General features: G+C 37.5%; 1 protein-coding gene across 2 annotated transcripts in view; it reads left to right on the top strand.

Annotated features, from left to right (window-relative positions):
• The window catches only part of LOC146005236 (protein FAM91A1), a 124,578-nt gene that overhangs the window by 80,021 nt on the left and 21,965 nt on the right, over window positions 1-22,592 (top strand). For both annotated transcript variants that reach the window (XM_083144319.1, XM_083144320.1), the window contains 4 exons: window positions 7,146-7,309; window positions 12,799-12,947; window positions 18,582-18,636; window positions 20,715-21,234. In XM_083144319.1, coding sequence (XP_083000445.1) covers window positions 7,146-7,309; window positions 12,799-12,947; window positions 18,582-18,636; window positions 20,715-21,234 — 888 coding nt within the window. The remainder of the gene's footprint in view (window positions 1-7,145; window positions 7,310-12,798; window positions 12,948-18,581; window positions 18,637-20,714; window positions 21,235-22,592) is intronic.

Raw genomic sequence — 22,592 nt, forward strand, 5'->3', positions numbered from 1 at the left:
TAAAAATAGTTTTCGCTGTGACATTTCAGGAGAACACACACTTTGTTCATCAGACATTTATTTTTAATTTGACTAAAGATACAGTTATAACGATGGTTAAGAATTTTGTAAATTAAAAAGAGAATTTGTTATACAATGGATGTTGTTGTTGTAATATAGCAACATAACTGTGTAAAAACAAGCAGTCTATTTTATTTTTATTTCAGATAAAAAAAAATGATCACATTATTTTTATTAAAAAAAAAAAAATATGAATCCCAAATATCATCAGGCAATTCAAAATCATCATTGCTTTCATAGAGTTTCTTGATGTTTTCTGTTACATTAAATTTTAAAGATGGTGGCTAACTCCACTTATGAAAGAGAAAACTCCATAGTGGGTCTATGTTGCCATTTTCATTATTTCATTTATTCCACTGTTCTTCTGCAATGAACGAAGCTTCCCAGGCATTCATATCTATGTTTCCCATTACTCTTTTTAATCAAATGTGTTCTCCTGAAACGTCACAACATAAAACTGTGTTTTTATGCTTGTAATAACCGTAGACTACAAGAGAAATAATTCTAGAATGCAAACAATGCATACATACAAGAAAAATATATTTAGTACTTAAACATGGTATTTTCTTTGTTATATCCTATACCAGGGTGGCTACTTACCGGGAATTCCTTGAATTCCAGGGAATATGCGTGAATTATTGGTTGCAGGAATTATGTGTGCATTTGCATGAATTTTTCTCCGCAGTCGTGAAAAATTGCAACTTTTATTAATCCAAATCCCATTGCATTTATACATATTTAAAAATGCCCCGAGGCAAGCTTATAAATGCCACAAGGCAATCTTTTAACAGTGTAGCCTTTATTTTTATTGAGAAAGGAAAAGAAAGGTGCATGGAAAATAAAACAGCATTCTCTCAATCTGTTTACTTTGTTGGTGTCCTTTGCAGAACAATCTATCTGACAGACGGAAGATTATTGCAAGATGAGATATCTTTAACTTAATTAAGTAAATCTGAGTTTGAAATTCTTATACAATTATTAATTTTTCGTAGATTTGTACATCCTGTAACATTTGTGACTTGTGTTTTAGATGTATTTCAAGCCTGAATATGTGAAGTGGCAAATGTAAACTTCACACCTTACATTAAATATGTTATATATACTGTTTAATTGAATTGAATTAGAATTTTTGGAGAGTTCACCTTGAAAACCAGGAATTATACTTGAATTTTATCATGATCTTAGAGTGCCCCCTTCCCATTCTTATTTCATTCCTCTTAACACTTAGTTATCTTCAAAACATATGGTGGAGACTATGTCTTCATACTTGTAAACAGTATAACCTTGATTATATATTTTTCAGGGGACAGACAATAAAATCTTATAATGTGGGAACATGTAATGTCAAAGAATTTTTTTTTTTGTTTTCTTCATTGGAACCAGGAAAGTAAAGTATATATTCCACAGTGTTTAGTACGGTCCATTAAGGAAAACAGTTACATTGGATTAAAGCTGCAATCTTTACACACTTAATCTACTTCACTTGCATCTTGTACCGTCTTGAGAACCATGAGACGTATTTTAACAATAAAACAGCTCAATTTCAAATAAATGAAAAAAAAAGGGTCATGGCTTGAAGACATATTCTCTTTTAGCTTCACCTCAAACCAAAAATTGTTCTTCAGATACTGCACTTTAAAACAGATTGATCCTTAAAATTCAATATGATGTTATATGTCAAGATAGTACAATGTCTAAGCAGGCCATTGAGCCAACATGTGAGAGGTGGTATTTACTCATGTATAATTCACACTTTTTTCCAAAATTTTTGTCCCCAAAAACTGTTGAGTGTATTATGCACGAAATTATTTGGACAGCCAATATGAAACTGTACAAGGATATTCCATGATTTTGTGCCACTTGCATTGATTTTTCATGTTTACGGAACCCTATCATGATACACATATCGTTGCAAAGCTTAAATCCAGTTTCTGAATGTCAACAGTATTCCATTCAAGATGGTAACACCAATGTGGAATGCGGTTGAAATAAGCTCATGACAAAATGAAAGAACATTCTGACTTTTTTGTACTGTTACTTTGAATGAAAGAATAGATAAGGAAAAAGAAAATAATAATTAAATTGTATTACTGGCCAAATAATATGACATATATGGACTGTGTAAATGCCTTAATGGAAGAAATCTTGTGCTGCTATCTGCTACAGCTGGGAAGGAATAACCTGGCAGTGACGCCACTCCCTGCTAAGTCAGCGTTGCCAACTACTATGAAAGGAACCATGGCACGAGTAAGAGTATGAGCAGTAAAGATCGCGGTGCAAACTACCAATTTTCAATTTAATGTTAGCACTGCTAGATGTTTATTTTATGTTTCTTTATTTTAATTATTTCATATAATACGGCTTTCAGCAAACCTTCTGCATGCGGAATATTGTGAGATGATAGCCACGACTTCATTTCATCCTTCTGCTGTTTGATGTTGGGACTTTTTTTTTCAGTAACTTGTTGTGGTATTGAGGATTGTCACACACAATAACAAGTTTGGGGGCAGATTGGAAAGAAGCTGTTCTTCGAACTACAACATAAAATTGTTAGTGTTCATCTCCCCATGATAGTCACCAGAAGTTGTTTTTGAAAGGAAGGAACACTAACTTCGCCCCCTCCACAAATCCACTTTCACCATCGGCATGCACAATAATAAACCTGGGACCCTTTCCTGTTGGCACTTTTACACCCCCCCCCCCCCGAATCTTCGTAATCCAGCCAAACTTTGAGGACAGTGTGGTGTGTGTTCACGAAACTTTCATCCATGTGAATGAAAGACCGGCGGGGTTGCTCTCTGCGCAGTTCTTTAACTTCACGCAAAAATGATCGCCGCAAAGCAACGATGCTGTTTCGTTCAAGGAGTAGCTTCCTGCTGTTTACGCTGTGCTTTTTAAATTTGAATCCTAATTTTCTTATGATCATACGCAACGACCAACGCGAAACCTTAAAATTAACATTTTCTTGCAGTTCCTTCATCAGTTTATGTACGGTGACAACAATGCCTTTCGTGTATAAATCATGGGTTGTTCGGCACTCAACTGCTTCATCAAAAGAATCCAGATTTGTGACACGTTGCTGGGCGTTCGGTCGGTTTTTACCCGCCGTTGAAAAAGGTTTCCCCGCTCACAATCGCAACACTTTTGTCTTTCTACTTCAAAATTCTCCACACAGATCTTTCACTGACACCTGTCGCCACGGGCGTTCTGTGAACAGCTGTGGTTTTGTTTTCATCGCAATCAAAATACTTATACACATTGAAAACTATTTATCTTGCATCGCTGTGCAAGGGCTTGCCTTTCTTTACTCCACTGCTCATTGTACAACAACGAAAAAACCAGCCAGAAAAACCTCCCTAACAAAGAAACAAAATAGCCTGCAATCCCTCGCTCGTAGCTGCGGTTTGTTAGACTATTGTAGCAGTGTGGGAGTTTGCACGCCTGCATCACCCCTCTCGGAATGATTTCGATTGGTTTGCACGTCACCTTGTCGTCCGCTCTAGCGAATGAGCCTTCGCTTCTGGAAGGAGAGGTGAAGGTGGGAGATGACGTCACTGCCAAGCTATTTCTTCTGCGCTGTAGTTTGAGGGTCCTGAATGTGTGTCCTATAAATGTTACGTTAGTCATGGAAAAAGTATATAATTTGAAGTTTTGTTAAGAAATAGTAAAGAGGAAATGAGCAAAACCACGTACAAAAGTTTAGTAATGTTCTGCGACACCAAGAAAAGTAGTGCCTTTCTGACAGAATTTGAGCCCGCGTCTTTCATCAGCGATTCATATCAGTGCTATTTGTTGGACGAGAAATAACAGAAAGTAACTTCCTGAGCACAATGATGCTAAATGTATTGGCAACCCAAGCTGTGGCCATCTTTCACTGAAAATGGGACTGTGGCAGAGTTATATGGAAAATTTTTAAAATAATAATTTTTGCAAATTTGAAATACCTCTGAAATTTTCCCACCAATCACGAGAAGAGCAATGTTATTGTGCTATATACTGGGTGATTTTTTTAACCTGAATCATTTGAATATCTTGAAAAGAAATCATCCTACAAAAAAATGTTTCAAATAAAAAGTTGATAGTTTGGAGAGGGAAGTTTAGTGGTGCAACAAAAGAACACCCCCTCCCCCTTTTGTAGGTGGGGTGGGGGGCAACTTTGAAATTTCAAATAGAAACCCCTATTTTTTATTACAGATTCGGATTTTTCGGAAAAAAATACATAAGTTTTGTCTGAAACATTTTTTTCGATTCGTGATAGATGGTGCTATAATCGACAAATTTTCATGAGCTGACATGAGGATCATGGGCCACAGCAGCTAACACATTAATTTCATTTTCTTCTCCAGTAACTGTTCTTCGACGGGTCCTTTGTTTAGGTTTAACACTTCCTTCAGTAGTAAATTGATTGACTGTACGTTGAAACGAAGCGAAAGAACGCACCCTGTCTGAAACACGTTGAGCATAAATAACGACAGCTTGACAGAGATTCCTTCCAGATTCTCCATACACGAGAACCATTTCAATTTTCTCTTCTACAGTTAATACATCCATTGATATTAAAAAGTATCAACAGCTTAGTCAAATTAATCGTTCGGACCATTCTTGTGATCTAAAAAGCAATGAAAAACAAACAATGATTTAACAGGAAAAGTCTAAAAAGGAACTGTTTCTTGACATTGTTTTATTTTTTTTATTTTTTTCTTTTGTAGCTTTCTTAAGCATCTTTCACACAACAATAAAAAAAAATTAAACAAATATTGAATCTAACTTTTAAATGTTGTAAATAGGCGAATTACCAACTTAATGAAATCTCAAAAGAGTTGTCAAGAATTAGTACAAAGTTCATGCACGAGAATGTTTTATTTTTTGACTTTAAATGAATTGCGAAATGAAATACATTGGTTTTAAAGTGTAAACATTCAAGAAATGAAAATTTGTCGATTATAGTGCCATCTATCACGAATCGAAAAAAATGTTTCAGACAAAACTTATGTATTTTTTTCGGTAAAATCCGAACCTGTAATAAAAAATAGGGGTTTCTATTTGAAATTTCAAAGTTGCTCCCCGCCCCACCTACAAGAGGGTGAAGGGGTGTTCTTTTGTTGCACCACTAAACTTCCCCCTCCAAACTATCAACTTTTTATTTGAAACATTTTTTTGTAGGATGATTTCTTTTCAAGATATTCAAATGATTCAGGTTAAAAAAATCACCCAGTATAATTCAGCATTCGATAACCTGACAAAATCCCTCAAAACATAGAAGTACTGATTTACAATATCAATACTCTTGTCTAGTTACAAAATATTTAGTAAAAACTTCTTCCCTCAATCCACTGTTAATAGTCAACAAGGAGAATAATAGCATTGGCTTACGCCAAAGAAGCTGATCCAACTACTTCATGAAGTAAATCAATTGTAATCTATCTACCCGTTGTTTATTTCTAATAATTTGAAATCAAGAGAAAAAATATTAAAGAAAATAACAGTACTTACTTATTCCACACTGCCCTGCTTCCTACTTCAGAATATTTCTTTCATTTCCACCGTGTCTATATTATTGTTGCAGTCGCTGCATGCTTTGAAGCTAACTTTCCTCTGAAAATTCAACAAGGTTGAATGTTATGTCTGCTTTCGCTATGTACTTGTACAGTTTCCCCATGATGAAATCAAACACTTCACACTTACAGGAATGTGCGTTTGACAATGCTGAACAATTTTGCAACGCAGAACCAACTGAACAAAGGAAACATCTGACTGATGTACGCTCATGGTCTCGAATGGAATGGGTTTGCAACATCACACTCCGGTGCATGACTGCTACTACTAACACACCGACCGCTGCGCACATAAATTCCCTACATCTCCAGGCATAGTACCCGAGCCAGAAGACCCAATCAGTATTATCTATGCAAGCGTGAGTGAACAAAACTCGACTTGTGTGAGTATGCCACGGTCTTCACAGGTGGATATCACTGACTGATTGCACGCTTCTCTGTCACCTTTCTCGGTGAGCAGCGTGGGAACATTTGATGTTTTGAAGGAGGTAGCGTTCAATGAATAAGCATAATAATAATGATTTGCATTACAGATTTATTTGGGTGTGCATGTGCGAATAGGCAAAAGCTGCTACTATCCTTGCTTCAATTTCAATTAGAGTGCTGCAATGAGCGTTTTTTTTTTGCACGAACAGCAAATAGTTCGCATGGGCAATGCTAGATGGGATACAGAATTGGTAGGTCTTCCACTTGAGCGAAAAATGCTTGAACTCTCAAACCCTATAAGTACACATATTTCCGTGATTTATCTATTATAGTCGGCCTTCAAATATGGATCATGAAGTAAAAGACAAAGTGAAATTGAAAAACAAGTGAGCATAATCATCATCTCCATGTTAAAATGCAGTTTTGCATATCTTACAATACACAGTGATATGTGAAAATGAAATAGATGATCATGAGCTGAAACTACTTAGGCTGACGTTTTATGTTTCTACGATTATTGTCACATTAAAATGAATTAAAATGATTTTTGATTGAATAATATAACTGCATTTTATTATTACGCAGAATATGATTATCCTTTTCGGTAAGTGAACAATGATGTACACGTACTTGTTGCACTGTGATACGATATTTGTAATTGCTTAGGCAGGTCTGTCAGCAGGTGCATCCATTTTACATTTCGGTCTGTAGATATTGCATACTTTCATGTGTGTTGTATTTGAGTCTTGCATAATAATATATGGAATTATGATTTAGAATTGTAATTGCATAGAGTGGTTTCCTTCCATGTATGGGTTTTAGGTTGACAGTGCAGCTTATTAGGTTCTGAAATATGCATCTTTGCCAATCGTTCCACTACGAGTGTGGGAGACTGAAATGAGTTGGAGCGAGCGAAAGTGGTCACATGCAGTATTCTAGTTTCAATCATATTGACCAGGAAAGTAAAGGTACATGCTTTGCTAAATGTTCCCAAGCCACCTAACTTCTTACTTATCTTCACTGTCAATGAATTTTAGTTCAAGATTAAAGTATTTGACGTAATACATTGAAGTAGTTTGCTTCAACTCAAATGCTACATTGCAGGCTCCTGGTTTCCATGTCACCGTTGAGTAAAGAAGTGAGGCCCATCAGCAGTTGTGCGCCTCCTCACCTGGGACCAGCAATACCCGAGGTCAACACTGTCTGGTTTAAGATGTTTATTTATCACCTCACAGGCTACGGCCCACCATCAATTCTGCTTGCCAAAGGTATGTTACTTCGATAATCCTAGTTCTAGTTGCAAATAATACGAGGCGTATTCGTAAAGTAAGTACCGTTTGCAAATATTGCCGATGTAGCGCTGCAGTCGCGACCGTGTGAGTTCTCGCTGACGTCCTTCATCCGTTAGTAAGCCGCAGGCAGTCGTGGGAGCAGTTCATGCTTTTCCTTCGTTGGTTTATGAAGGTTTGAAATGTTTAAGAAAGTCAATCGGCCCGCCGACTGTGAAGTCCGGTCTGTGATTCGTTTTCTCAATGCAAGAAACGTGAAACTGGTAGACATCCACCGTCAACTGTGAGAGGTCTTTATTTTTTATGTTTAAAGAAGGTCGTGAGACAGTTCACGATGAGCCAAGGAGCAGTCGGCCATCTGTTGTGACCGAGGATTTGGTGCGTGCGGTCGACGCGGAAATTCATGAAAACAGACCCTTCACAATATCGTCGCTTTCCATGGATTTTCCACAAATTTCAAGAAAACAGTCCTCTACGAAATTGTGACAGAATCGAAAATTGTGGTCAGCGTTTTGAAGAGGATGATAACATCGAAGCAGGAGTGCATGGATGGCTTTCATCACAGGTGGGAACATTCTATGACGATGGGATACAAAAACTAGTTCCGAGCTATGACAAAATGCTTGAAGAATGGTGGAAACTACGTAGAATAGTAGTTTTAGGTCTGTAGAATGCAATGCAAATAAAAAAAGGTACAAAACTATTTTACTTTATTTCTTACACCCTTTCGGTACTTACTTTCCGAATACGCCTCGTAATTACTAGGGATGGACAAATATGGTATTTTTGCTGATATGGTTCGGGCCCTACCTCTCACACCCCCTAAATTGTGTCTGAGAGAGAGTGAGTGAGTGTGTGTGTGGGAGCCCTGACAGGATAAAGGGGAAGAAATAAGGCAGAACCCTTTCCATTCTGTGTACCTCTTTTCTTCAGTGCTACCCCTCTCTCTCTCTCTTTTTATGAAAGAAGAGAAGGAAAGACAGAAATAAAGAAGGAATGCAGAGTGGGGTCCTGGGTTCAAATCAAATCCTGGACATGAAAGAGAAAGAGAGAAATAGCATGAAAAAAATATTGCCCTCCCCCCACAACCTTTCCTCCTTGTTTTTAAGAGATAGGAAAGAAAGAAGGAAAATTGAAAGAACAAGAAGAATGGCCCACTTCTTTTTCTTATGACACACACAAACACACACACAATACACTGATCGAAATCTCAAGAGAAAAGTTGTTACCCTTCCTCCAGGAGACTCGTACCTGCATGCATCCTGTAGCCAAACGCATGACGCCTTAGACCGCATGGCCAATGTGCGGGACAGCATCAATAAAGCACCAATGTAAAATCTACCATTGCTAATAAATGATATTCTACTGTTTCAATACAAAAGTGCAGATGTTCCATGAAGAAGCTGATTCACTCCTTAACACATTGAAGCCCAAAATAATGCTAACCAGCATAATCCTGCTTTTTGGAGGATTTTGTCATATTTCACTATTTTATTATAAAAAAAAAACTTTTATAAATATGTCATTTTATTGTCTGCAAATATCTCTGATCACTTGTGTATCACGCTTCACCATTCAACAGGAATTATTGATACAATTTTTCTTCAAAATGTTTGTTTTCAGACACACAGTGGGAAATAAAATACATAAAATAAATAAACAATACTAACAAAAGAACTATGGAATTACTAACCGGTTGCTATTCTCTTATATATTATTTATTTATTTACAATTCTATGAACCTGTGAATATGTGTCAAAATTCTGATGACTTGAAAGTAAATAATGTATGTGGATATATCACTCCATGCAGTAGTGAATGTATGTAGTACACTCGTAAGTCTCATTGTGTTATTTAATTTGATGTAATCTCAGAATACTGCCACATGTTTAGCACTTGAGAAATACTAATAACTGTATTCTTGCATTAACTTTACAAAACAGGGTATTTGGATTATATGTTTATATTCATAAAAATAAATATAAAATGAGGCCTCCTGATGGCAAAGTGGCAACATAGTCACTTTGCAATCAAGGGATCCTGGGTTTGATATCTGGTGGAGGCACATGTGGTCGCAATTCCACTGTAAACTGTAATCCTATTCTGTGCAGTTTAGAGATTTGCTAAGTTTAACACGGTCGTGTTTTCCGTATGTATGTCTCTAAGTTATCTCTTTTGGGCCTCCCCGATGGCGCAGTGGTAGTATCATCGCCTTGTAACCAAGGGGTCCCGAGTTCGATTCCCGGTGGAGGCACATAGTGGCTTGGATCCCACTTTAAAGTGTAGGTCCAGTCCCGATTAGCCTTTCTGTGCATAAAGTGGACTTTAAACACCAACTCAATCTATCAATCAATCAATCTAAGGTATCCCTTCCTCTCACCCAGGTTCGATACCTGGTGGAGGCACATAGTGGTTCGGATCCCACTTTAAACTGTAGGTCCAGTCCCGATTAGCCTACCTGTGCATAAAGTGAAGTTAAAACAATGACTCAAACAAATGAAAAAACTACAGAACTTTGCACTAAGTTCCAGGCAATTTATAGAAATGTTAGATCTGTAAAATTATTGGTAATTTAGCAATGCCTTTCACTAGTTTAATTTTATCATCGTCAGAAAGTCATTTTGTGATATACTGTATTTTATGTTTCCCTTTTTAATTAATGGCGGATTTTTCTGACTTCTCTTTTTCAGGACATAATTATCTGAAATGTAAATTTGAACATAAAGGTAAAAAGAATTGCACATGAAGGCTATCAAAATTGAGCAGCGTTTGCGTAAAGTCAACTTTATGATCAAGAGAAAATACTTGTAATAAAATGCAATAATGTAAATTGTGCATGATGTTTGTATATTATGAAGTGAGTAAACATTTGTAAAAGTTGAATAATAGGTTCACACGTACACTATATCTTGTTACTAAAAAATAGTGATTAGAGATTATAGTATCTGCTGTAAAAATTTAAGTCAACATTAATTCAATAATGCCGCTGTAGCTCAATCGTTAGGGCATTTGACTACCATGCGAGAGACCCGGGTTCGATCTCGGCGGGGAGAACCAAGATTTTTTTCCACCTGTTTAAGCAGCTCCGGCACCCACCCAGCATCATACAAAGTGAGTACCTGGATGAAACTCTGGGGGTTAAAGGTGGCCAGGGGATGGTGCTGATCACATCACCTCCACCCGACTATGATCACGAAAGTGTGGGGCCCTAACTCCACACCCCCTATATGCCTTCATGGCGTGGTGCAAAGCACAGGGGAGCACTTTACTTTTTTTAAATTCAATTGGAGTATAATTTTGAACATTATTTTCAAGTTCGTACAATATGCTCACTTGTGTGTAAAAATAAAGGAAATGCATAGCATTTTAAACTGGGTGCCTTCTCTGTCCACACATTGATGTAGACAACTTTATCTTCTTGATGAAGTTACCCATAGCTCGCTGCAGTTCCCATTGATTTATGTTGGTAATTTCTTCGTGGATGTACCATTTCAGTTCTTTCTGGGTGTGTGGGTTTGACTTGTATGCAGCATTTTTTAATCTACTCCAGAGATAAAAATTGCATTCAACTTTTACACCTGTGAAGCTTGTTTCAAATCGCCTTTGAACTTCACATGCAGATTGAGTTAACAATAAATACACGCTGTGCAGTTGAAAAGATTTGTTGAGCCATAACACACTTTGTGGTTGAGTACACTAGAAAAAACACTACAAAACAGGGACATTTGTCACTTCACAGTCTCGTGTGCACTTTCAGAACCTCTGTAAAAAATCATTTCTAACCCCTCTCGCCAGATTACGTTTGTGGGTGTCTAATAAAGATGTATCAAAAATGTGTGTGCATCGAAGGCGACTAGTTTGAACACCTCCTTTTATCAATCTGGAAAGTAAATAATATTATAATTATAATAATTACTGGAACTGTTTTGCAATTGCTTCATCAACAGTCTTTGATGCCGACAAATGCCGTGAGTCCCTTACAGTTCGATTGACCCTTACATTAAATTTTTGTACTCATTTTTCATCTACTGTGTGAATATGTAAATTTGCTAAAGATGTACAACAACTTTTGTTTTGGTTTTAACAGCACCATACAAAAATAATAATAATAATAATAAGAAGAAGAAGAAGAATACAGTTCTTGAGGTATTGAGCTCCCACTTCCAAACACAGAATATTTCATGAATACACACTGCCATGTTTTCCTTAAGACAACTATTGATTTTTTATTTTCCAAGTCACAACTGAAAAATTTCTTTAAACAACTTTTATGTTCATGCTTGCTCTTGCACAAGTTGACAATGGAAGAAAAATATAGTGGAAACAGTGTAAAATGTTTATGCAGATAAAAGTCAGACTGACTATTGTTATATGCAGGGGACGGATTTATATGTAGTAAAACTGTGCTAAATATGTAAATACATATTTAGTTATTTTCACCAAAATATGATTTAAATATGGACTTAAAATTGTAAAAAATTACCTTTTTAATAATATGAGACACTACATGAGCTACATAAAATACAGTACACTTACATTGGCATTAATTGTAACACAACACAAAATGTATTTTCATGTTTCCAAAACAATGCATAACAAAATTATGTTTCAAATGTTCGAACATGAATTTTCTTCTGTTATCTCTTAACACTTTCCGGTCTGACGGTTTTCACATATCTTTTACATGTGGACGGACGTTTTAGGGCATTTTTAAAAAATCCAGAAAAATACATTATTAATGGTATCACAATGTATTATATATCAAATGAAAGCTCAGATTCTGTTCTAATAGATAATTCAATTAGATGTCCATGACATTGCGAATACCACTCATTTTCTTGGCGATAAGCAACGGACACGACAGCTACAACACAGCGTCAATCAGCATAAACAGGCACTGTGCATGTTATCAAGAAACAACAAAATAATGGTAAGCCTTTACCCAACCAGCATAAGATGCTCTCTGGTGGCGAAAAATAGAACTATCTCCAAGGGTGTGCAACGATAATCGCATAAGGTTCGGGCAAATAAATTTAAACACAATGGAAATACAACGATCGTATCCTAACCGATTGGCATCCGGAACGGGTGTTTTACTCTGCTCGCATCACATCCGAATTCCCGACCAGAAAGTGTTAAGATATGTTTATATTGACTAAAACTGCTTTCCATATTGCAAGAAGTAATGGGAGTGTATTTCAAATTTGTCAGCTATTCGCAAGAAATACACCCAAATTTTTCAGTCACACAGAGTGATATTGCACAAATATGGAGTATATGAAAAAAATTCTGAAATATGTAATTGTAATATATAAAATATGAGCCAAAACCTGATATATGTACACCCAACGGCAAAAGAAATAGTATGCAAATTGCCCATCACCATTTTCATTTTTGAAATATAACTTTCTACTAGATTGTACTGACATCCCAAGCGTTGTTAGACTTGTATCGTATCTTCTTTGCAGGTACTCGCCTCAAGCATCTTCCACAGGTTTTCCAGACTTATGACAAGTTGTTGGTTACAACATGGGGCCATGATCCAGGTGTTCTTCCAGTAGCAAATATTGTGTTCACTCTTAATGACGCTCTTTGTCATTCGGCTGTGCTTATACAGGTAAATGCTTTGTAGAAACTTCTATAGATCCAAAATTTTGCTTTTCCATCTCTTTGATTCCATATCTCTTGTCATAATTTCACTGGCAGCACTGGTTGTAGTTGCCTCAAGGTTGTCCAAGGGCAGAACCATAAATTGCTACCTGAAGGAAGTATCATCTGTTGACCTGACCATACATATCCACCACCTTCCTTCATCATCATCATCCTTCACCGTTTCCTGCCTCTGGCTGGGTTGGCATAGAAGTCAAACCTCTCCATTTTTCCCTTGTCTTCCACCACTCCTCTCTTTCCACCGACAGCTTGGTCTCCCCTACTACCACTCCTTGTGCATTGTAAGCTCTTACTGGCAGTCTTTCTGCACCCATTCTCCTCATGAGTCCGAACCATCTCATCTGTGCCTGATCTATTCTGTCCTGAAGCTTCACCATCCCCACTGTCTGTTGGATCTCCTCATTCCTTATTCTATCCCTTCTAGTCTTCCCCAATATACTCCTTAAAAATTTCATCTCCACTGCATGCATCTTTCTTATGTCTCTCTCTGTTATTGTCCAAGTCTGCTCCATACGTAATTATTGGCACATAGTATATGTTATATATTACCTTATTGCATTTCATAGGTACATCCCTGTTCCGTATTAATCTTTGAATGCTTTGATAGAGTATACCACCCATTTGTCCTCTTCTGTGTACCTCCTCGTCTATTATTCCACTTCTCTCAATTATGCTTCCTAGATATTTGAAACTCTCCACTACCCTCAACTCTTTCGTGTCCACCTTTATTCTTGGTTCATTTCTGGCTCTGTTTCTTGTTGTTATTATCACCTCACTCTTTTCTGCACTGAATTTCATTCCTATTCTTCTAATTTCCTCATTCCAACTATCAAGCTGTCTCTGTACAACTTCTTTCCTGTTTTCCCATATTACTAAGTCATCAGCGAACAACAGGGCCTTCATCTCCTCCTCTCCTATCTTCTTTCCCCACCTGTTCGTTAATTGCCTTCCTTCATGTCTCCATTAATTAAATCAAATAGTATTTTTTTTTTCTCAGAAGCTTTGTGTTTAAATGTTCTGCCAATCATAATTCATGCATGTATACCTTAAATTGTCAATCATAACCACTCAGGGCTTCTCGATGGTGTAGTGGTAATGTCACCGCCTTGTAATCAAGCGGTCCCAGGTTGCACTGATTGCTTGTTTGTTGTTGTAACCCCTATGAATTGGTGTTTCAAAACAGGCATTACTTTCCACACCTTGGATTTGTTTAAAAATGGTAGCTAGTTTTGTTTCATGGTGTCTGGCATTTTTGGCCTTTGCCAGGACTTGAATTTAACCCTTAAACACCGAGGCCCATTTTACGCAATAAGGTCTGACTGTGTTTTCAGTAGGAAATTCAAAAATGTGGAAAGTTTTAAGTAAAAATGTATATCTCGGTAACTATAAATGTTAGAGTACAAATGAAAGTTATTTTTTCTCAGTACGATCTAAGCTATGAACCAAAGATCGAAGAGAGAAAGAAGACTACAGTAAAAAAAAATAATCTTTTTATGTAATTTGAACTTTGTTTGGTCCGAGATCAAAATCCACAACCAGGACATGGGGTTCAGAACAGTACCTACATACTGCTCAATATGTGGTCCATTCTCGCAACTAAAAATGCTAGAGTTACAAATATTAGTTTCTTTTGTTCAGTGCAGATTAGGCTATCAGTCTATGGTTAAAAAAAAGAACAATTTTTATTTATCAAGTAGAAGGAAAAAAAATGAAAAAAAAAGCTATTTTTACAAAATTTGAACTTCATTGGCACCTCATGCAGGCAATGCCAGGATGTGAGGTTTAAAAGCACTTGTTGCTGATACAACTTTTTTAATGAAAAATAATATATTCGAACAGGTATTCTCGGGTTACCAGCCAGGTTCAACTGGCGTTAGCTTCCAACGTTTCAAGCACATACATTACTCTCATCTTCAGGGAATGTAAAAATGGAGACCAGTGTAGGGTTATACGAGGGGGTTTTGATAAGTTTCCAGCCTCTGCAGGTAATAATGGCACCAGTGGCAAATGAACGTCATTTTATTCAACATAGTTCCCTTTCAGGTTGACACACTTAGCACAAGATTGTGATAAAGATCATTGTCTTGGAGGAAGAGGATGCCTTTTGACAGTTTTCCCCACCTCTTATCCTTCAAAGTTGAATGTAATTTATTCGTCACGACTACATAAAGTTGAGCATTCTAGGTTGTGCCTTTTTTCCAGACATACGCTGAGTATCATCCCCTCACAATCCCAAAATATCACACCCATTACTTTTCCTGCAGGTTTCTGTTGGTGACATCTTTTGAGCCGTGGTGATCCACTATGGCAACACTCCATGGATTGATATCTTGTCTGAGGATCATACACATGCAATGGAGTTTCATCCACTGTCACTATTCATTCAATAACACTGGCTGTACTATGTGAAAAATGATCCAACAGTGCCTTAGCACTGTCCCTTCGTTTTCACTTTTGATCAGCTGTCAAGAGGTTGGGCACCCACTTGCAGAAAGTATTTTCATCTCCAATTCTCATGCAAAATGTAATGCACCCACTCTAAACTGATGCCTAGGGTGTCTGCTATAGATTGCAGACCAATCCTCCTGTCTGCAAGGATCAGGTCGTTGACACTATCAACAATTTCCTCAGTCACTATTGTTCTGAGTCTTCCTGGTTTTTCCTCATCTTCTCTGCTTGTTCCCCCCCTCCTGAAATCCACCACTCATGATTTTACTGTGCTGTATGAAGGACAGTCATTGGACATTGTTTGTGTCAATTCATTTTATATTTCCTTGGCTCCCATGTTCTTCAAGAAGAGGTACTTGATGACAGCTCTCTTCTCCAATTTGGAAATCTGTACCCTCTGTGCTGCCATGGTCACTTCAAACCCGTAACAGAAAAGTATTACTAGCAGTTTCGGTCTGAAATTTTGCACATGTTCTGAAACATTAACTCACAAGATACTAAAAGGATTTTAATCTATTCCGATACTTTTGCTGTCAGGTCGGATACTTATCAAAACCACCTCGTATATATGACTATGATGAGGCAGAGCTTGGATGCTGTATTCCTATTGGCTCGTTCTGGATACTGTTGTTCTCATTGGCTGGTGTTGTGTTTTTACGGAGGAAACCAGCCAGTAAGAACACCAAGACCCAGAGCGAGCCCATAGGAAGACAGCATTCAAGCTCCACCCCATCATAATCATATACATATATAACCCTACACTGTTCTCCATTTTTTACATTCCCTGAAGATGAGAGTAGTGTATACGCTTGAAACGTTGGAAGCTAATGCCAGTTGATCTTGGCTGATAACCCAAGAATGCCTGTTCGAATCACATCACCAGGAAAGCTACAATTCCTAAATGTTATATTGTAAAAGTCATGACATGCTTATTTTTGGCGGGAAATTCAAAGTTCTCTTTTTTATATCTCGGAAACTATGAATGCTGAAGTTAAAAATTATATCTCATTTTTTTCCATACAGACTAGTCTATAAGCCTATGGTTGTAGAAACCTAACTCGTATATCAAGTAAAAGAAGCTGCTAGGATGTAAATTACCTGAAATTCTGGTATTGATTATCAGCATGATGTGATACGTTTATTGTTCTTTTGTAATTACCAATTTCTGACAGGCTTCACCTCCCGTCCTTCCTGCTCACACCTTAGCTCTGGCCATGAATTACATGGTGCAAGTTTTATTTAAAATTCAGAAGAATATATTTTTCATTACAGAGAGAAATAAAAGCTGCCAAACAACATGTACCAATGGATATCCACAGTACTCCAATCAATTTCAGCAGCTTTCCAATTTTCACTGTCGCAACAACAGATCATGCAAAGTGTGTCTCTTGCCCATTCCTCTCCACAACTAAGCAGCTTCCCCCATGAAATCTAAACCTCTTCCTCAGTCATAACATTTAAAGAGCCGGCCCTCATGGCAGAGTGGTTAGCACATTGTGTTACAACAGGAGGGGTCCCGGGTTCGAATCCTAGCCTGGTCATGGATGTTTGTGAATGTTCCTTCATCAATTTTATCATATCATCACTCATCCCCATCTTCGCAATTAGCCAAAAGTGGCACAAAAGTGAAGTAAAATAAAGCAAATCAATCAACAGCATTCAAATAATATACTACACGTGTTGCATAAGTAAATGGAGATAGTTTATTTCTCAGGCTGGATGACGTGTACACAGAAAGACATAAGAAAATGGTATAGCCACTATTATAGATCGATTTTATGGATTTCTGGGGACCAAGCTTAAAAAACTTAAAACGTGGGAAAATGTAAAATCGAAGGAAATTGTTAACATTTTCGGAAATGTATATGTATCTTTTTGTAATATTTGGTGATATCTCTCTCTCTCTCTCTCTCTCTCTTTCTCTCTCTCTCTCTATCTATCTCTATCTCTATCTCTATCTCTCTCTCTCTCTCTCTCTCTCTCTCTCTCTCTCTCTCTCTCTCTCTCTCTCTCACTCTCTCACTCACTCACTCACTCACAGTTTTTAGTGGCATTTCTCAAAATTTCATATGTGCTTTTTGGCTATACTGCATAAGCGACGCTTGTGCTCCAGCATAAAAAAAATATACTGCTGGACAATGAAAACCGGACAATTTAATAGTTGACATCTGAATTGCAATAACAGCTCGCAGGTATATTACAGAATGTTCGGCAGATCATGTAGTACCATATGCACCATTCATAGGCTCGGACTTTGTTTATGCATTCGTACTTAATTCAGTTTCTGCAACATTTAGTTAGCCCTTGTACCAGAGCTTTTATCGACCCATTGCGTTATCACAAAAAATGCAAGTGTCCGGTTTTTTTTGTCCAGCAGTATATATTTGCTCGTAGTATTTAATTTGTGCTTTGAATTGGCACTGCATTTTTCACTTAGAAGTTCCTGTTCTGTGAAATAATATAAATTTTCTAACATTACTTACTGCTTTCCTTCTTTGTAGCTAATCAGTGGTGATTTTTTCATTCTAGTGTTTTGGACTTTTAACCACTGTTAATTTTTTACAAAAATTTACCTACGTTTCGGAGGCTGAATCTGCCTCCGTCTTCAGGGTAGCATGTAGTCTGTTATGTCACATAAATGGTTGCCTAGGTGGATTATTCTTGGTGGCCTAGGCTCCACCGCGTCTGTAGTCACAAGGACCTCTATATACAAAAAAGTGCCATGTTACTGCTTTCCTGTATCGAAATCCATGTTGTAAACACACAGTATTGCCAGCTCGAACTTTGATTTTTAATGTGGATATGTATGTGAATTTTCACTTGAATTCAACTTACTTTATTTCGTGTTTTCATCGATTATACATTTAGCCTTACGTCTGCACATAAATTAGGCTCATTATGTTTAATTTATAATGGAGGTTCCTCAAACTTAAACTTTTTTTTTGTACTTCCAATTGTTTCCTCGCCTTAAATCCTACATTTCTGGAATCCTTGATTCACACCCTTTCCAATGATGTATTATACATATTTCTATTAGGAAGGGTCAATTCAACATCCTTATCATTTGTTAATGTACAAGATTGTTTCCAAGATGATAATTTTGCTAACCGAGTTTTATTCTTTTTTACTGCAGGCATTTGGAGTAAACAGAGGAGCAGAAACAGTCCTTGTCCCTTTCCCTCTGGAAGGTATGTTTAGAACTGGAACACAATGGGTTATATCTAGTGTTGGGCAGTATATCGTCCAGACGATATTTCGCTATATTGAAAAAATATCCATGCAATATCAACTAGACGATATATTGTACGATATTTTGGTGATATATATATCGTGTCGGTGATATATCATCATGATATTTGGCTACATATATCATGGAGATGATATATCGCCTATATCACGATATGGAAAAAATATTGCATCGTATTGTCTGTGACGATATATTGTGATATCAAATTTCCGATATCATCCATTCCTACTTATATCAATAAAACTGCTATGAAAAAGGCTGAGAACCTGCTCATAAAGTGAGTACTTGCTACCACGGTAGCATCCAGTCTCAGTTTGACACAAATAATAAAGACATTCTCACGGGTGCGTGTGTACACACACAGACATGCACCCACGTATGAGTGTACTCAGACCTCCCAAATGGTGTAGTGGTTGCACCGTGACTTTGTAATCAAGAGGTCCTAAGTTTGTAAATGACATCAAGGTTTTCCTGTATTACTCAATTTGGGATGAATTTCTAATATAACGATGTTTTCATATTTGTGAACAAATTCATGCATATCCAAATTATTCTTGAAGATCCTTAATGATTCATTGATCTCCTTTATAAATAGAAAATGCAAAAGTTATCTTTCTAATCCCTTTAATGCCAAGGATGATACAGACAATATTGGCACCAGGGATTATGATGTTGCAGACTGAAGACTACAGTGTGTCCCAAAATAGTGTTTACACTCTTTGAACGCCAATAATAGGCACACTAAAAACAGCAAGCACGAACTTTGTTTGGTGTTACATACCTTAAAGTTATAGATGCTCAAAATTACCACCATTGCCAGTAATAGATTAGGTGCAATCTGAACAGATTGATAAACAGCAGATACGGTTTCTGCAGGAAGAGAAGCATAGGTTGTCTCAATTGCATGTCTCACGTCACTCAGTGTGTGTGGCTTTGTAGCTTAAACAGCATTCATCACAGTTCCCGACAGGTAATTTAACTGTGTTAAATCACATTGTATCTAAAGTTGTCTGTTTGGCGGTTACGTGGAGATTGATAATTTACTCTGATAAGCTTAATTTTCATTTTTCCATGTAAATTTTTCTCACGATCTCAACACTAACTGCGGGGTCCTCAGTAAAACCTGGCTTCCAGCTGTCAGGAATATGCACACCCACCCAACCTGCTCCTCCCCCATGACAAGAAACCAAGCACGGACCTCAAGTGTATGCAAGAAAGCCCAGCCCGCCTCCGCATGCGAACAAGCACCGTTCCAGGAAAGTAGATGACGAGACTGGGAACCATCGTGTGCTGCAAAAGAAGGAAGCACTACACCCACACTTCCCGCCACGACCACAAGCGGAAGAAGTAGGAACCACACTGCCCGCAGGACGACAGTAAATGCCTGACGAAGCTACCAGACAGGTGGCGAAATCGATCGCGAGAAAAAAATTTACACGGAAAAATGAAAAGTAAGCTTATCAGAGTAAATTTGTTAAATCAGGATATCTGGATGGATATTTGACTCGTCTTACTTTTCTCGAGAAAAAAAATATCTCACCTCTGCCATTTTGTGTACACTAATGACTACCGCTTGGCAGGCTTTGACGGGACTGAAAACAAATGAAGGCCTATTTGCTCTCACACATGCTCAACATGGACATTGCAGCTTCAAATGCAATATGTCCAGTCAAGTCATCTTCACTAGTTTCTCTGTTATTAAAGTTCAAGAAGTGTAAGCATTATTTTGGAACACTCTGTATTATGTTTATGTCCATAAAACTATATCACTGAATTGTGAGATTTTTATAGACATATCGGATTGGTAAATTTCTTGGTAATTTTCCTGATACACTGATATATCTATATCGATTAATCTGTCCCATCGTTAGTACAAATTTTTATCACTGGTGAAAGCACATTGCATAGTGGTTCGGATCCCACTTAAAACTATAGGTTCAGTACTGATTAGCCTGATTACTGAACAACACAACAATTCAAACAAGCAAACAAATTTTAACCATGAATTTTCTGTTTCAGGAGGAGTATGCAAGGGAAGGGACTGGTCTCAGCATGCAGTCGTGCAGAAGCTCTCAGGACATGTTGACTTGAAGCACAACTGCGGCTTTATTACAATGGTTAATATCGAGACGTTCACACAGGCAGACAGCGGTAGTGAAGAAGAGTTCAACGTGTTATCAGATCACAGACTTTCGAAGTTAGAGTTGAACTTTTGGGAGGATGGAAGTCCAGGCCATGCATCAGTGGGCTCTGGCAACGACTCTGAGGAACTTTCCAACGGACCTTTGAATGGAATCAAGGATAAAGAGTGTGCCGAGATGTTGCAGGAGGAGTTGGATAACTTGGACTGTGATTCTTGCGAATCGCCTGCACGGTTGGTCAACGTGAAGAGAGAAGGTGCAGAAAGCGCAATTTCTGAAGACGAGAACAAAAGGTGGACTTTGTTGGATTGTTCGTTCGGCATTCCCTTGTTCGATGCAGAGGCCAATAAGAAGATATGTGATAGTATAATAAGTAATCGATTGTGGACAATGGAGAGGTAAGTTTTTACCTTTGCATTGTTAAGTTTTCATGTGAGAGCCAGAGGAACATAAATCCAATTTATTTATTGGGTTGATGCATAAGTTCGTAGCATTTGTGTTTGGTATGGCAACACTGCAATGATAGTAGAATTTTTGTTTATCGTTTAATGTTGAATTGGAGTGGCATTGTTGTGCTTGTGAATACGCATTTGAAGAACGACTTGTGTTATTTATGGGCTAAAGAACAAGAAGTGTCCAGTGGGGAAAAATAAAACATTTCCGACATATTCTCCTGTCTGAGTTTAATATAGGGGCAAAGTCAGTGTAGGTGGCTCGAAACATTTGTCCTTTGTACTAGAATGCCAACGGGGCAAGAAAATGATTTTCTCATTACAAAGGGAATTTTTGACTTAAGCGTTTTTGCACGTTCAGTAGACTTTCGGGCTTTAATGAAGGCAGTTTAATCACTTTCATCCACATCAGTCGACTCGAGAATTAGCAAATGTGACAAACTGTGACCATTGTGCGATATTTGCATTCCATGGGTAAGGTACAGGATACCGCACGCTTTACATGAAAACAACCAAATCATCGAGTAGGCCAGGAAGACAGCATCAAGTGCTGTGACATGATAATGCACACCCACACTCCGCTTACATGACAAAAGCTGCTATCCAGGAGCTTGGTGGTTGGGTAGTTATTCCACATCCTCCTTACTGCCCTGATCTAGCACCCTCGGATTGCTTTTCAGCCGTCAATCCATGAATCTTCAAGATGAAGATGTTCTTCAAACTTGGCTTGAAGATTATTTTAACCCCGAATCAGCTGATTTCTTCAGGCATAGAATTGAAAAACTGCCCCAGTGTTGGTAGACAGTCATAGACAATAAAGGAAAATATATTACTGATTAATTTATGTCTTTTGTTCATCTCAAAATAGTATCAAATATAAATACTTTTGCCACAGTGAAAAAAACTCTACGAACTTATGCATCAACGCAATACATGAGAAAGGAAATTTGTTATTCTTAGGAGTATGTCTGACTCTTAAAAAGAGTCAATAAATTGGAGATATGTGACTTCACCTTAGATTTGATGAATCCATTGTGAACACAATTTGCGATAGTGAAGTTCTGAGCATTGCCTTTTGAAATTCCCACCTCCCATTTAATTCTTTCGACAATCAGTTCGTCTGCATTACTGTATCTTCTTTGATTGACATGAATGGCCATCCTACCCATTCCATACTAGGGATGCACGATATCGGAAATTTGATATCGCGATATATCGTCACAGATGATATGATACAATATTTTTTCCATATCATGATATCGGCGATATGTCATATCCAAGATATATATTGCCAAATATCATGA

This window comes from Lepisma saccharinum, chromosome 23 (genome assembly GCF_977018435.1).
Source record: "Lepisma saccharinum chromosome 23, izLepSacc3.1, whole genome shotgun sequence".
In the NCBI taxonomy this organism is placed as follows: domain Eukaryota; kingdom Metazoa; phylum Arthropoda; class Insecta; order Zygentoma; family Lepismatidae; genus Lepisma; species Lepisma saccharinum.